Source organism: Pagrus pagrus (assembly GCF_965226575.1).
Source record: "Pagrus pagrus genome assembly, chromosome: 10".
Lineage (NCBI taxonomy): Eukaryota > Metazoa > Chordata > Actinopteri > Spariformes > Sparidae > Pagrus > Pagrus pagrus.
The window spans coordinates 14,372,753-14,389,410 of record NC_140194.1 but is presented as its reverse complement, the minus strand read 5'-3'; the positions used below and the strand labels follow the sequence as shown (position 1 = coordinate 14,389,410).

The 16,658-nt window shown below is 38.9% G+C and overlaps 1 protein-coding gene across 2 annotated transcripts; it reads left to right on the top strand.

Moving 5' to 3' along the window:
* The first annotated feature begins 298 nt into the window (after nucleotides 1-298).
* On the top strand, nucleotides 299-8,583 carry hbp1 (HMG-box transcription factor 1). 2 transcript variants are annotated; one of them, XM_084363919.1, is made up of 11 exons: nucleotides 299-387; nucleotides 1,919-2,079; nucleotides 2,549-2,729; nucleotides 3,047-3,167; nucleotides 3,292-3,406; nucleotides 4,060-4,178; nucleotides 4,592-4,748; nucleotides 5,037-5,181; nucleotides 5,322-5,609; nucleotides 7,166-7,307; nucleotides 7,416-8,583. In XM_084363919.1, the coding sequence occupies exons 2-11, from the start codon at nucleotides 2,007-2,009 to the stop codon at nucleotides 7,431-7,433; spliced, it is 1,359 nt and encodes a 452-aa protein (XP_084220045.1). In that variant the 5' UTR covers nucleotides 299-387; nucleotides 1,919-2,006; the 3' UTR covers nucleotides 7,434-8,583. The 2 variants fall into 2 exon arrangements, with proteins under 2 accessions (XP_084220045.1, XP_084220046.1); XM_084363920.1 differs by lacking the exon at nucleotides 299-387 and adding an exon at nucleotides 800-993.
* Nucleotides 8,584-16,658: the final 8,075 nt, after the last annotated feature.

Below are 16,658 nucleotides of genomic sequence, written 5' to 3'. Positions count from 1 at the left end.
CTTAGTCACTCATTTGTTCATTCACAGTTTTTCTTTGAGAAACAATGATTTAATTACAAGGCAAAAGAGAATTAATCTAGAAGGCAGTGTGACTTTGTGCTTTTTTGCCGTAGTTGCAACATTGCAGATAAAAAAATAACCATGTATTGTTCCTGTTATTGCCAATCAGCTGTTACTGGGTAGTAACAGGCATGTACTTCCATCCAATGATACGATGATCAACAAACTAGGCCCCGCCTTCTATATTTTTCTCAACGATATCGACCAATAAGATACCCGGATTCTTGTTTTTGACGTTCTTGTCCACCAATAGGAAGCGTTCTCTCGACACATTCATTCCCACCCCTCGACTGAATGCCAGAGAGTTTGTCGATGGCGATAGCTTTGGTAAGTGGGAAGTTAATTACTTTTTTTTCGAAGAAATTAAAGGTTAAAACTAATTTTAACTTGAGCGTTGTGTCATCCGTGTCTCTGCGAGTCTAAGTTGGCGTTTTAGCGGGGTTGTCACGCGTTTATTTGACGGCGAATGACAGGTTGTGCTCGACAATGTTTTTTTTTTTTTTTTTCGTTGTGACGCTTGTTGTTTTGGTGATAAAAAGCCAACCCGAGTGCAGTTTTGTGCATGAAAACAAGTCCTTCATTCGGTGAAATATGTTTTAAGAAGTTTGTAAACGTCGTGAAAAGGCTTCTTGTGTTCGTGTCATTCATTTTTAACGGGGCAGAGGGGTTGCGTCATGCCTCAACTTGTTGACATTCTTTTGTTTACAGTGTTAGACCCGACAGCCTCTGGGTTTGAACTGAGGACACTGCTGTTGCTTTTGAGGAGTGGGGAAACAGCAGGCCCGTCTTTCAAGCTGTCTTTTTGGACACAATAACACTTTTGAAACGTTTTATTAACAGTATGTCGTTTGTATATCCGCGTTTAGGAAGTCGAAGCAACGGTTAGTCAGCTCGAGCAGCGGCCGTTGGTGGGTTGTCAGAACACAAATAACGGTTAGTTCTTCCTTGGAAGCGATTCTTTTAACGTTCAAAGCTTCATTTATATTTTTAACGATTTTATTTTACTTTCCATGGCGTCAAACACCACATAAAAAAAAAAAATCAGCATGAAACGGTTCACCATGTCATCGCTGTTCTTTCACTTTTTTCCGACTTCATGTTTTCGTTTATCTTAACGCCACTTTTCCAAACGATTTTCTGCTTTTTGTCACTTTTGCTACGCAGTTATGAATGAATGAGCTCTGGTACGCATGCGCCAAATCCTTTTAAGTTTATAAACAAGGCCTCCACGCAGCGAGTCACATGACCAGTCATAGAGGTATACTGTGTCGATTCAGAGACAAAGGATTCCCGTAAGGCTGCTGCCATTAGGCTATATCGATGCAGTACATGACATGTCTTGCGATGACAGCATAAAATCGGACGTATTTTCAAATTTGCTGTGATCAGAAATCGTTGACGGATTAAGTGTTTTATGTTAGGATTTTTCATTCAGTCATAAAAACGCATCATTCATTCCTTTATGTATGCAGTTATTTTCATCAATGATGAGTGGTTATTGTACTAGTCTAGTGCAGGCCTATTCAGATGTTTTTCAGGAAAAAACAATGCACTTTTTTAATTCTTAAGTAGGTTGTTAGTTTGTTTCTTGTAAATTTCCTCTGCTTAAATAGCCTGGGTTAAAACCTTTTAATGAAATAAGAGTTTTTCAATGCATAGCAACAGACAATTAGCCTAATAAGCCTACTAACAAAATTATCAAAGGGCAGGAATGAGGTTCTTCAAGGGCCATCAGTTGAATAGGTCTGGTGGAGTGTATTAGTCTGATCGAAACAGTACCATAAATAGAACTGCACAGCAGTTTCACTTTGTTTGTGAAAACTCTAATGCTGTTTCTCTTCTTTTTGCATACAACCAGCTGATGTGGCAGAATATGATGATGGAAGCTGAGTGAACTGAGCAGAAGACTGTTTAAAAAAAAGAGGAAAGAGCAGAACATTGTGAGAATGGACGAGACCTTTGATCCACTCAAGTGTAACGAGGACCTGCCTTCGTCACCTGGGTGTCACATGGATTATGGTAACATTCTCCGATAAGAAGTAGGGCTGCACAATTAGTGAAAATATGATCAAAATCGCAGTTTGGCCAAGTGTAATATCCAAATCGCAAGAAGCTGCAATTTTTTGATAACGGTAAAATGTGTGACAAAACCTGATTGTAATGAGTAAGTGTTGCAGAGATTTCCTGGCCTACAAATCTAACTAACAAATGAGATTAAATGAATGTTGTTGTGCTTCATGCAGATTTTTTCCTTCCATAATTATCTATTCTGATCTCATATGACCCCCTCATTAAATTGCCCCAAATTGCATATGTTGAAATGACGCACTTCATTGTGAATTATATCGCAATATCTGTCAAAAATAAACACTATGTTTTTTTTTCTTTACCATATATTGCAGCCCTAAAAAGAAGTCACATTCTACATTTAAGAAAACTGAGCTTTTCCACGTATTAATTATGAATATTCCTATTGACCTCTCCCCAGATGACATGCCAGAGCTGCAGGAGGTGGAGGAGGACCAGAGGTCTCCAGGGTTATTTCAGGTCGGGGCAGGGGTGTCTCACCAGGAGCTCAGCTGCTCCCCCAGCACCAACTGGCTTGCTGAACTGGCCAACATTGCCACCAGTCCTCAGAGCCCCTTGCTGAAAAATGCCCCGCATAAGAGGTTTGTACCAGTCAGCCAAACTCAAACACTTGTGGTACTTGTGTGGGGGGATTCCATTAAGCAGGATTTTTTTTTGTTGTTGATTTTTAGCAATTATTAAATCAATAAATGACTTGTTATGTTGACATTGTTAATACCAGAATGTTGCAAAACCATTTCACAGTAAACCTTGCCATCTAATGATTTGTTGTTGCTGATGATGATGAACAACAAGATTTTATTCATCTGTCTGTAGATTTTAATATTTCTTTAAAAATAAAGTATCACTAATATGTGCATTTATGACTATGATATATGTTTGTAAAATTGTTTTTCAGATCATCTCCAGTCCACATCTTTGGCAATAGCAATAGTTTACATTCCTACGCCCGTCCCCCATTAGCCAGTAGCGCACCCACCCCGTCCAGAGGCCACCTCAGGGAGCGCAGGCGTGTCAGGGTAACCTCTCATTTCCGAAAACCTATTAATCATAAATTCCTGTTGACCCGTTGATCATTTCCTAGTAAAATCTACATGACATGCATACTAATATTTGACGTTTTTTTTTTTTTTTTTACAACAGGCCAGCAGTGAATCGGAGAGTGGAGTTTTCTCCATGTCCTCCTCATTTTCTGATGATGAAGACATGGCCTGGTCTCACTCCTGGCCCTCCACAGCCTGGCATTGCTTCCTTAAAGGTACTTTCATGTACACTCGCACACGTTGAATGCGTCCACCAGCGCACACACAGACAACCCCTTGACTCAAACACATTGAAGTTAACCCTGAGCTTTTCTGAGGATTTCTTGTAACGAAAAAATTGTTCAGAGAATTGTTTGTCATAGCTTAAAGGCAGATCCACATTCCAGTGAAAACATGCACTCCCCCTGAGAAAACACTGAAGTGATTCATTTATATTTTCTTGAATATTTTGTTAACATCAGTAACCTTTGAACACAAATGTAAAACCCTTTTTAAAAAACTATCAGTTGAGAAACACAATTTTATTTTTTAAGTCTAACTCTTGGCAGCCTGTAATTTCTACGGTCAAAACAGTACTGATGGGTTGCTTAACCGCTCTGCTCTCAAACTGTGCTGATGACAAGCAGACATGCAATCAAGACTGTTTTTGACAGAAGCTGGAGAGAGGTGCTGACACTAATCTTTTGTTTATGCTTTTGTGAAAGGATCCTCCCTTTACCAGGATAAGCCTGAATTACAAACATTTGTAAAGAAATTCTGACCTCCTGTGTCCAAACAACAGTATTGCATCCATTTTTCCAGCATTCTCTGATCAGTACCAACACACATCTGCTTATTCATCACGTCGCATTGTTGTGTTGATATTCAGGAACTCGCCTGCGCTTCCACCGAGGTCCTAATGTGGAGTGGCAGGAAGCGGATGAACTTGGGGATTCTGACGACGACTCAGATGATGACACCATGATGCCATCCTCCTTCTCTCTTAAGGTAAGCAACAAATAGTGAGTTTATTATGTTTTGATATACTTCATAATAAACTCCAGCTTTGCAGACCTTAAATGTAGTATTGCTGCATTGCTGACTAGATGAGTGCATGATTCTGTGCAGTGTGATGTTAGTAGACATTACAGTGGCTTGTAATGGTCACAAGGTGGCAGCCTGGCTAACAGTGGAGGTACAGGATGTGAGTGACTGAGTGCATGATGAGTTTTGAAGCACATTACATCCTTCATGATTTGAAGTGGTGGTCTCATTTAATATGATAAAAACGCAAGTTTCAGGCCACTAGGCACCAAATTGTTTGTACACTACTTCCTCTTTGTGGTGAGTTCAACAGGCTCATCCTGCTGATGAGTAAACTCTCCTCTGTGTGTTTTTTTTCGTGTGTGTTTTATTTACAGAGATACGGTTCAGATGGGCTGAAGTTGGTGAGCCACGAAGAGACAGTTTCTTATAGCCAGGCAGTTCTTAAGCTGACCTTTGACCCTGGCTCATCCGACGATGGCCTGGTAACAGCTGATTGCCGATTGGATCACCCATTTTTTGTCAAAAATAAAGGTAAAAAAAAAGATTCTTAAATTATTTCTGTTCATATTAAGCACAAGCACCAATTGGTCTCACAAAAACCCAAACAAAACTATAAGCTCATTATGAGCTTTATTGACAAGAAATGAAAGCAAAACCATGCCAAAAACAGATTTTATAGCAATATGTGAAATTCATCTTTGCCAGCAGAAGTGTCCACTGACTAAGCATTGTTTGCCAAATACAGACTATTTAATTTTTTGTTTAAACAAACAGCTTTACGTTCAAAGTAATCTGTAATTTACCATCTGTGTTTATCAGGGTGGTCTTCCTTTTATCCGAGCCTTACTGTGGTGCACCATGGGATCCCTTGCTATGAGATGCAGTTGGGCGATGTTTGCCTGCCACCAAACCACCCAGATGCCATTAACTGCGACGACTCTGTGGTTTTTGACACTTTCAGAAGGTACTCTTATAACTAATGGAGTTAAAGCAACAGATGTAACCCCCTGGAAAAATGAAAGTTGATTGTTGAGTCTCATCCACAGGTTGTCAAATACTGATGCTTTGGGTTGGTGTCTCTCTCCTTCTTCCTTTCTTCTGCAGTTACGACTTCACCCCACTAGATTCTTCAGCGGTGTATGTTCTGAGCAGCATGGCTCGTCAGCGCAGGACCTCCCTGTCAAGCGGGGGTGCTGTCAGTCCAGACTGTGATAAACTTGAGCGCTCCAGCTCCCCACAATCCTCCACAAGCAAATCAAACAGGAGCCACACCTCAGGGACAGCCAGTGGTGCCACGCCAACAAAATGCAAGCGGCCAATGAATGCCTTCATGCTCTTCGCCAAGAAGTACAGGGTGGAGTACACACAGATGTATCCTGGCAAGGACAACAGGTATGCAAAATTCAATGAGATGTTACAGTTTGTAGTGTGGTTGTGTAATATTTTACTAAACAGCATAATGTCACACACAAGAATAATGATTTATCCATTTCCAAACACACTGCATCTTGACCTTGTCCATTATATGGGTCTGCATGAAATGGGGAGTAAAACTTGTAGGAAAGTGTAATATGGCCATACCATACTTTTTTTTAAATGTCCACAACATTACAATATATTTGAAGCTTTGTATTTTAACACAAAGAGAAAACCTTGTGAACCTCTGAGACCCCAAGAGTGAGGATAAACTAACACAGAAACTCTTGCAGGGTGAAAAATTAAGAAAAAGGTGAATTACGTGCACATGGCCTCTTTGGGTCATTCTTTCAGTTCTGTTATTATTTTAGTCGCATGTTGGTTTCAGAAGTGATCGTAATCTGGTTAATACCTGGAACAGCTGTGAAAATGTGGTAGCAAAACAGAGTGAGCAATAGTCTCTCCTCCTTTACAACCATTACAGAGCCCACATGCAATGAGTTGGACCAATCTATTCAGTCATCTCCCAGTGTGGTTTCCACTGCATGTGAGAAAGAAGACCTCTGCTGCCACGTTTAGAGAATGTGTTATTTCTGTCATGTTATTTTTTGTTCAGTTGGCTTACCAAATTAAATGATTCTAGTGTAGGAGTATTAACAGACGTCACAGTTTGTAGACCCTTCAGTGCCCCTTTATTTTTTTATTACACAGGATTCATTTTAGTAAGTAGTAAATTCTTAATTTAAAGCCAAAGGTTTAATAATAATAATGGTAATAATAATAATAATAATAATAATAATGATAATATCTTAGTTTTATATATCCCCTTTCAAGAGACCTAAGGATGCAAGGTTGAGGTCTCATTTTCATACTTCTGAGTTTGGTTACCCTACCAATGCAGGGTGTATTCAGGTCCTTAAAAAGTCTCAAATACTTACTCTTAAATTCTTTTTTAAATAAATGTTAAGCTTTAAAAGGTATTAAATAGTCTCAAATTTGAATGTGTGAGGTCTTAATTCCCAAATTGTTTTTTTTTTATTTCAAATATTAATCTTTTAATTTCTTTTTGTCAAAATGATTCAAGCTGTTCTATGTGAACGTCGACATTTTTGATGTCACAAATGTTTAAACCTATCATTGAACCTACTACTGTTACCTGTTGGCAAAATGTGCATTAAACCTTACTCAATCTAATTACCACATTCCTTCATAAAACCTTGTTCTGCACAGGAACATATTTATACACTACTTACTTTTATACCTAACCTGCAATGCTTGAATAAGAAAATTATGATTTGTCCAAAAATAAACTGAAACTTGGTTAGTTTGGTTTGGTTGTAGTAAAAAGGTCTTAAGAATGCGTACATTTAGGTGTCTGATACCTGTAGTCACCCTGTTATAACATATCTAGAGCCTAAACTGATGAAATATAATTTGTATTAATTTTAACTAAAGAGTAGCTTTGGTTAAAAAGACTGTAATCTCAGGAAAGGCAAAGTTCTTGATCCTCTGTCTCTAACTCTACTCTCCAGAGCCATCAGTGTCATCCTGGGTGACAAGTGGAAGAAGATGAAGAGTGAGGAGAGGAGGATGTACACCATGGAGGCCAAAGCTCTGGCTGAGGAGCAAAAAAGACTCAATCCAGACTGCTGGAAGCGTAAAAGAACCAACTCAGTAAGGACCAAAGTCACCGAACTGTGACATTTGATATCCTTCTTTTCACAACAACGTGCAGTTATATCTACCATACTTATACCAATACCTCCTGTCCTCTTTCAACAGGGTTCCCAGCAGACTTAGATAATCCCCCAGAATCCCCAGCTGCTGGACAGAGTCTGATGGACCGCTTGATGCCTCTTTGCTCTCCTGTATTCTTGAGACTCAACTGTGATGCTGAATCCACCTGCTTTGTGTAACCTTGAAACATTATTAGAGGAAAAAAACAGAATTATGAACTATAAACAAAAACATGTAATCTAGTCACTAACAGCGCATATATTTTCTTATATCTTTTAATGTCGAAGATGTCTTATTCCCCTGAAATAAGAATGAACCTTCTCATTTATTTCAGGTAATTTCATATTCAAGGTTGAAAAATGAGAGCCTGTGGTGCTATGCTTCAGAGAAGAAGGAGCAGGATACAACAAGTGTCTATTTATTATTGTACAAAGGGGAATTTTAGATAACTTTTTCACAACTGTCCATATTGATTATATTTGTAAGATTCAATATATTGCACAGATTGGTAACCCTTTCATACATTTTGTAATACAGTATATATTCTGCAGCCAACAGTTTGTCATACCGCCCTGCCAAGTCTTCAGATTGTTTCTGCCCAGCCACCTGGCCATATGACGAGAAGGCTGTAAGCATGTGGTGGTGGGTTTACACTCAGTCACAAAGCACTTCAGGCCTTTGCTGCAAGTGCTTGTTTCTTTTGCACTTTATATAAATATGTAATCTAATCATATACAGCCATTGTATACTGGTGGAATCCATTTGTATAATACAGCAAGTATCTTGATAGTAAGCCGTTTGACACAATCATGGCCCACGAGCCATGTTCAGCTTTCAGGTTGCCACTGAATTTTAAGTGCTTTGTTCATAATGTACAGGTTTCACAGCCCTAACAACCTCTTGCACAAAATATCCTTGTATCATATTATAAATACTTTTTTTTTTAAACCTCCATCTTATCCAAGTGTTTTAATCAACTGTAAAGTGTAATCACGATGTGTGGGGATGCATTGTTTTGTGGTTGATTACACAATCTGCTTTTGCCTGTTTTTTTTGCTTTCAGTTGTTAGCAGCTTCCTCCTGTGAACAAGAGCGTGTCCTTAAATAACACGCCGAACCAGGCAAATTTTATATCTCCAGCTTTAAGAGCTCTCGATATCCACTGAACTAAACGTCCAACCAGTAAAGCCTGATGTTTCCAGGTAACAACACAGTTGAAGTGTGTCTTATTCTTCTGTTTCTATGCTGGTTTCCCACATCTAAATCATCACGCACAGATGCTAACAAAAGCCTCCTAAGGAGCAGTTGTACTATTCACTCTTGGACTGAATGAGGACAACATAAAAGCTTTTAATTGAATCTTGTACTTATTGATGCACAGGCCTCTTCCCCTGGAGATGAAAAGGAAATGAAAATGAAAGAATATATTATCATAAGCTTTTCACAAGAGATGTTTACAAGGAATACTTGCATTTTCACAAAACATCCAATGACATAATTACATGTGTAAGAGTTGCTTAATTTACTCTGCTGCCTGAATCTTGCACAGGCATAAAGAAATGATAAAAACTGCTAATTTTCATTGTGAGAGCCAGAGGGCGCCATTACTCCATTCTTGTTCAGTGGAAGACAATATTTTCCCATGAAACAAACATTTCCAAGCTCAATACTGTTGCAAAGATTACACGATTAACATAGATACTGCATTGATAATACTGCATCCGTGGTATAGAAAACCATAACACGTTGCAGTTTCATAAGAAATAGTCATAAATAATTAGTATTTTACTTTTAAGCTAATAGAATGAAACATCTCGCAAATGATTCATGGACATTGGGAAGTTATTATTTCATCTTTGTGTATATCTTGAGGGGCCTTCTTATCTGCAAGTAGAAAATGGCTAGTATGAAAAGATGAGATTCATAGCACTGCATGCCTCATGAAATATCAATGATCAACACCCTGCAAGCCTCTCAAGCATAGGAATCTAATTATAGCATATCCGTAACAGGCCACTCCAAAATGATCCGAGTTGAATACTTTATGGAGTATTTGGGGAAATGGAAAAGTTGTGTCGGATGTGCTTCTGGCCCTGCACTATCGTATGTTTAATTGGACAGCTAAAGAATATAGTAGTCACTGCGCTCAGAAATTAAAAGCATTTTTTAAAATCTTGTCCCGGTTTGGAAAATTAAAACAATGCGTCACTGTCATGGGGTGGATTACACAAAATGGAAGCAAGTTAACCGTGTGGACACAGTAAAAGAACATGGTGTGCTGCAGGAAAAAGAAAATACACACATAATTTCACACGTTTGATTTTAAATGGCTGCTGTACTGAGATTTAATTCAGGGTGAAAAATGAACCAAGATGCTACTGCGGCCAACAACACATATAAAGATAGAGAACATATAAAGATAGCTAGACTAAGGTTTTCATATTGATACTTAAATATGTGCATTTAATAACCACAGGGAGTAAGTTTATTGCTGAAAAACAAGATTGGTGGAGGGCTGGCAGGGTTAATGATTTCAAGCTAATGTGGATGTTTTCATAAGAATGGCAGCTCCAGTATAGTGCTCTCATATTGAATTACAATGTCCTGATTATGGGAGAAAAAATACATATTTTTGTTGTGTTGCCATGCACGTTGCCTATATTGATGAAATAAATTTACAGATCCATTTGAGATTCAGATCTTGTTGTAGTACATGATCAAACTCATAGTTAAAGTTATATGATATTGCAAACAGAATGTCGCTTCATATCAAAAAGGTTGACAACCCCTGATCTCGTGCATAACAAGCATTGAGTAATTTAAGCTGTGGCGAGTTAAATTTCAAAAGTAATTTTCCATAAAAGAATGGTATATTGAGGATTTCGGGACAGCAAAGATAATCATTTAAGGTCACTGGGTAGCAATCCACAGAGAAAGGTGTAATTTGGCATAAATGGCATGCATTTATGCATAAGGTCTTTTGACAGGAACAATTAAAGAGGAGATGAATACTAAAATGAACAATTAGAATGGAGAGAAACTGAGACAGTGATCATCACTGCTGGCTTCCTCTTAAATCAAAAGCTGCACCTTAATCAAGGCTTCCTAATTAAGGGCAATTACCTTTAGTAATTCACTGAGAGCTAGCAGACTGTTAGAGAAAAGTGTTTGTGTCTGGCAGTCATCTCTAAATGGCATTTTGTTACAGATACATTACATCGTTTTCTTCCTACACTGCCGTTACGTATAATCTCGTTGTAAAGAAAAGACGGAGCTGGAGGGTGATTCATACAGTACCACTCTGCTGTTTTATATTAGTGCGTTATGGATCACTTGAACAAATGTAGCATGAGGTACTTAGAGATTCTTTTTGCGCGTTCATGCTCATATGTCTCAAATCACTCTGCAAGGTACTGTTGATTTAGGGAAAAGATGACATGACGAAGAAGAAGACTGCAGGTGGAAAACAAAACAAGTGGGTTTCTTTTCTCTCCTGCTCAGTCATCACTGGCAGCTCACCGGTGCTGTAACACTTGAAGCGGTGAAGACTTCTGCAGGTTCAATGGGTTGTCAATAGTGTCAGAAGGTAATCCTGTGCCATTTATGTTCTGATGAACTTCAACAGTCCATGTATGTGACTCCCTCACTCTGTTGAAATATGTAGCAATACTTTTTAGTTTGTTCAAAATGCACTGCCACAGTGGTCGTGGTGACAAGTCTGTGTCAGTGCTTTTCTCTTTTTCTTAACTAAACACCCAGCACACACTGAGATTTTGGCACGTGAAGTGTGACGGACAGCTCCTCTTCTGTCAGTGTTTATTGAGCACATGTAGAGGCCAGCAAAGAGAAGTGAATGTTATCCTGTCACTTTCTATCAGTCAGGTAACAACTCAGTCAGCGGTGGCAAATGCTAAATTCGCATTTTAATTTATACTTGCGACTCAAAAGCGCTCTGCAACACTTGTCAAATTCACCCATTCATACTCACATTCATACACTGTTGACAGGGGCTGCCGTGAAAGGTGCTGACATGCTCATCAGGAGCGATGCTCTGCTCTCTATCCAAACCACCCTGTGATATTTCTATGCTCAGCCGATCACACACAAACAGATGGCGCAGCTTTTGGGAGCAATTTGAGGTTCAGTATGTTGCTCGAGGGTACCTCTACGTGCAGCCGTGGTATCTGGGGATCTAACATGCGACCTACCTCCTTAACCACAGCCACCCCAAAGATTACGGCAAGGCCCCCGGCTGGAAATGAAGCCAGGCGGCTACAGTAAGGATTTAGCCTTTGTACATGGGGCATGCTCTCTACTAGGTGAGAGAAAAAGAAGAGATATACAGAAAAACCTCTAACTTTCTGTTGACTGATTCAGTGTTTTTACATGCTAACATTTTTTAAAAAAAATTTCAGGAGGATTGTTTGAAGAAGGTGGTTAGGTATGGAGAGTTGTTTGTTTTTGTAAGACTCATTATGACCACACGAGGCTGAAGTGCACCACTACCCCATGTTCTGAATGGGACTAAAAGCGTTCATGTTTTCTTCCAGGGGAGTTTTGATTTCTCTGTCCACACCAAACACAAGATACATCTATTGTGTTTCAGCAGGTCATCTCATATTACTGACACGTCTGTCTTTTGGTGAGGAATGTGTTATGTTTGGCGCAAATCTGCCGTGTCATGAGTGGAATATGTGTATTGTCAGCAGGTCAGATCAGACGGTAGCATCTAAGGGCCTCATTCTGATATTTGAGCCTTTGTTGGAAAAACACCTGAAAAATGTTTTTCTTTCCACTTGGTTTCACACATGAAAAACACATTTCCTCTGAAAATGTTTTAGAAAATAACCTAAAAAACGGAACAATTCCTCTGATTTATTTTTTCATGTTTTCAAGGATGGAAAAAAAAATCAATTAATTTAGAAAGATTATCCTGGCAAAACTTTTTTTTCCCACCAGTTCTCAAGTCATGAATACAGGAGTGAAAACAATTTAGATCAGACGTCACTGTTCTTCACTTGCCCCTCAGGGCTTCCGTACATGCTGCATCAGAGCCAAAGTCACACATTTTTATATTAATTTATTTCATCAGCAACCATTTTTTTCCTTCATTAAAAAAAAGTATAATTAAGTTAAATTAACTAAAAGACTGATTTTGATATTGAGAAAAATGCTGAATAATAAATCTGATAATTGTCCTTTTACTTGTACTACTATTACTATTTATTGCCAGAAAACTACTTCTGATACTTCAGTACATTTAATATTATATACTTTACGACCTTTACTAGTCTTCGTATAAATCCCAAAAGTTTCACACAGTATCTTAACTGTGGCTGAAACATTTTTCATGAGTCTGTTAAATTTGTGGAATAAACTAGTGAGCTCTGTTGTGAGCTCTATATAATGATGAAATAATTGCAAACATATTTATCTCCTTCTGTATTACAGTAGAAAACACACATTAAAGTGGAGATAACATTAAAAGTGACCGAGTAAAAAAGTGATACATAAAATTCAGTTTCACAGAGCACATACTGTATGAAAGCTAATATGATGGTTTCAAAGGCACCGTGTTTCCCTCCACTTTTGTCTCTTCCCTTCTCCGACTATATTCTATAACCTGTCACACCACCGGTCGTCTTTTGTCCTTTTATACTGCCCACATCGCTGCCTACCTATTGCTCTCTCCCTTGTGATTCGCAGCCCTAATTGGATGGTGTGTGAACACTCTGAAAGGGGGAAAATCATTCCATTTCCTTGGTCCACAGGTTTCAGGCAACCAAGAGCTGAATTGAATAAACCCCTGCTGATAGAATTTGCACTTTGGTCTGACAGCTGAACAGCAGCGAAGAGGACAGACATCACGGTAGAGTCAAACAAAGCTCTGGAGAAGCCGGAGACACAACCGCTGCCCGGCAATACTAATCCACACTAATGCCGCCCTGGATTACAGAGTTGTTAATGTAGACACGCTCGTCCAGCTACGTCCGGGCCCAATCACTTTCCAGGTGACTGCTTTTGTAGTCCGATAGTTGTGTCACACTTATGTTACATAACTTTTTAATATCACAAAGTTGTGCTACAAGTCACTTAATTAATCATTTTATCAACAGAAAATGTATCTGCAACAATTTTGAAAATCAATATACTGTTTAAAGGTCCAACATGTAGGATTTAGGGGCATCTAGCAGCGACTTTGTGGATTACAACCAACCCCTCGTCTCACCCTCACCTACGCTGGCCACTGAAAACCTGAAAAACCTTCTCTCAAGCCAGTGTCGGGTTAGCCTATCTCGGCTACTGTACGAACTCCTTCTGAGGTAACGTAAACACAATGATTTTTAGTTAAAGTGATTATACAGAAATAAAAACATATTCATTAATGTTAAATTCCATTTCTGCCCCTGAATCCTACACACTGGCCCTTTAAGTTAATTATCATGACAAACCTATTGTTCTGATGTTAAGCAGGTGAAACCACAGAGGAAGTCGGGGGAACACCGAGTCCAATAAGGCACATTTTCTGGGAACAATAAATGTGTGTATGAGGCTGGGCAATATATCGCTCAGGATATCAGATTTCACAACACAACACAATTATTATGGCCTAATGAATTCACAGTAGCAATAGGAACACAATATCTATAGAAAATTAGAAAAATAAAATCTAATTTTTAACTTTATTTGTTGAGGGATAACCTGGCTAGCTTACCAGACGTGCTGGTTCCAGATTTTCAAGGTTTGAGTATTTGCTGCTATATATGCTGCTAATATTTTATACATCTTTGTCAACTGCACATCTTTTGTGCTATGGACTGTAAAAACAATTTGCAGACACCACCTTGCGCTCTGCACATATCTTATTAAGCCGATTGAGTATCAGCCAGAAGTCACTGATCCACATTAAAAACAGTTTTTCTTCCATATATCTCATTATAAAATTCTCTGGTCTGATTAAGTTGACTGTGATATCTTAATATCCACCCCTCTGGGCCAGAAAACCAAAAAAATGATGGTGTATGAAAGGCCACATTTATAATTGAGAAGTGAAAGTGCAGTGTTAAGGTGCAATCCGTAAAACAGCTGATTATTTAGTCTCATTTCCAGGTCAAATACTGATACTTTGTGTTCATGAGTGGCCTGACCCACCAACCCAAAGTACTGGGTTGTGCTGATGAGACTGAACAATCAACTATCTTCCTCAACAACTGCTTATAGCACCTTTAATTTTACGTCTGGTATTAGACAGGTGCACAGTACCAGTAGATATCCAGAGTTTGAGTATTTGGATTGGTTTAGGGGGGAAAAAGTTTTATTGGTGTGACCTTAGAAGCTGTGATGGACGTAGTCTGAACGATTAACTAGAAAATAATCGGCCCATTAGTCGATAAAGAAGATTACTGTTTGTTGCAGCCCCTAATATAACGGAAATCAAATGGAGGAAGTTAGGAAGTGAAACCATCTCTTCTGGGAAAATGGTCATAAAATGAGATTCAATGAGCTTTTATTACCACCCATACATTAATCGATTATTATTTTTCCAAGAAATTAAACTCTGGTTCCAGACAGAGGCTCGAGCTGGTACATGACTGAAAACAGTAAACACAATCAGCCTCAGATCCTCATTTCCTGTGTTTACTATATCGAAGGATACGACCCAAGCTTTGATAACGTAATTAACGTGTCCCAGGGATCAATAACCCGAGAGCACGCCGCTAATGAGATATCAAGACATGACAGAGACAGAGACGGAGACGGACACCTGACTCTACTCCCATTAGGCTCCAGTGATATACTGAGAGTGAAGGGGAGCTGGGAAAAAAAAAAAACTGTTTATTCTTCAGGGCATTCATAAATCCTGGTTATCTCAACAGGAAATTATTTATTGATTGTTGACATATTTTAGGATGAATTAAAAGATAATTTCATTGTTGTCATTAACTCACAATTGCACCCTTATCTAATGATGGTGTTTTTATTTTCTCAGTAGCCTTTGTTAGTCTGAGCTGATAGCCTGAAGTGAGCTGATATCCAGAGACCAATAAAGGCATCTGAAATTATGCAGTCGACTAATTCATCAAAACAGGGAAGCCAGCGGTTCTAACATGACATCCAGTGCAGCAGAAGAGCTGATGGCGGTGTGGCACGCTGTTATGATCATTAGATGGTGTGGGCTTGCTTGTATTTGAGTTGCTTTAATTGCTAAAGACTAAAAATTCAATATAATCATAAAGCAGCTCTTCTCATTGATTTGCAATATTGCCCACAATAACCTAATACCAATACATAGAAGGGAATAGATGCCACAGTATCAAAACTAAAACAAAAACCTCTGATGAATGACCAATTCTTATTGTTCTATATCAGCCAACCGCAGTTCAAAGTGGTGTTTGAACTTTCTCCACATCAAATCAAAAAAAGGTAAATTCTGTATTCTGGCAGTCGGCTTGTGCTTCACACCATAAATATGCCATACCATGAGCCAGAATTAGCTTGCACCAAGGGTACAGAAAGAAGGTAAGCAAAGCGCTGCTTTGGATCTGGACGTCTTATCTTTTATTGAATCTTTGGAGACATCAATGAAAACCTAATCTCTGCTGCTCTAAGCCGGCCTGTGGTACGGGCAAATCCCTCATATCTAGTCTGCCCATCACGTGTGTGTATTACATCCAACGCTGGTCCTTCGAAACACTGGCTGCAGTGTGTTCTCAATTAACAGTGTTGTTTTCGTCCATTTGCAATTTCAGTATAACAAAAAGCTTTTGCAGGAGACCAGCTGTCATTATGAGGACTTGTTCTCTGAGACTTACTGTAGAAGTGTGTACTTATTATATAGATTTCTCACAGAGGCTGAAACATCTCTTTGCTAATATTTCTGTGATACTTAAACACCTGAAGAATCATGGCTCATCAGCAAACATTTTCTTTCATATGTTGTCTGCTGTGACACATATATGTTTTGGTTATTTGTTACTGTGCGTGGGCGACCAAACTAGTTTCCCTGCTTTGGGTTAATAGAGTTCAAATCTAATGATCTTCTTCATGTTTTATTGATTGTCTTGCGCTTCAAGGCGTAGTTTTTGTGCAGTTACCTACAAAACATTGTCAAGATCGGCGCTGTCACTAACGCTGGATGATCCGTTTGTTCGTTCAATCAATCAATCTTTTTTTGTATAGTGTCAATTCACAACAAGAGTTAGCTCAGAGGCCCAACATTTCCCCCATGAGCAAGCACTTGGCGAGAGTGGCAAGAAAACTGCCAGAAACCGATGATCTCAAAGACGA

Bases quoted from the DNA above. Each gene is read 5' to 3' on its own strand.
- hbp1 (XM_084363919.1), top strand. From the start codon at position 2,007: ATGGACGAGACCTTTGATCCACTCAAGTGTAACGAGGACCTGCCTTCG. The intron at 2,730-3,046 runs GTTTGTACCAGT...ATTGTTTTTCAG, and splicing joins AAAAATGCCCCGCATAAGAG to ATCATCTCCAGTCCACATCT. The intron at 5,182-5,321 runs GTACTCTTATAA...TTTCTTCTGCAG, and splicing joins GTTTTTGACACTTTCAGAAG to TTACGACTTCACCCCACTAG.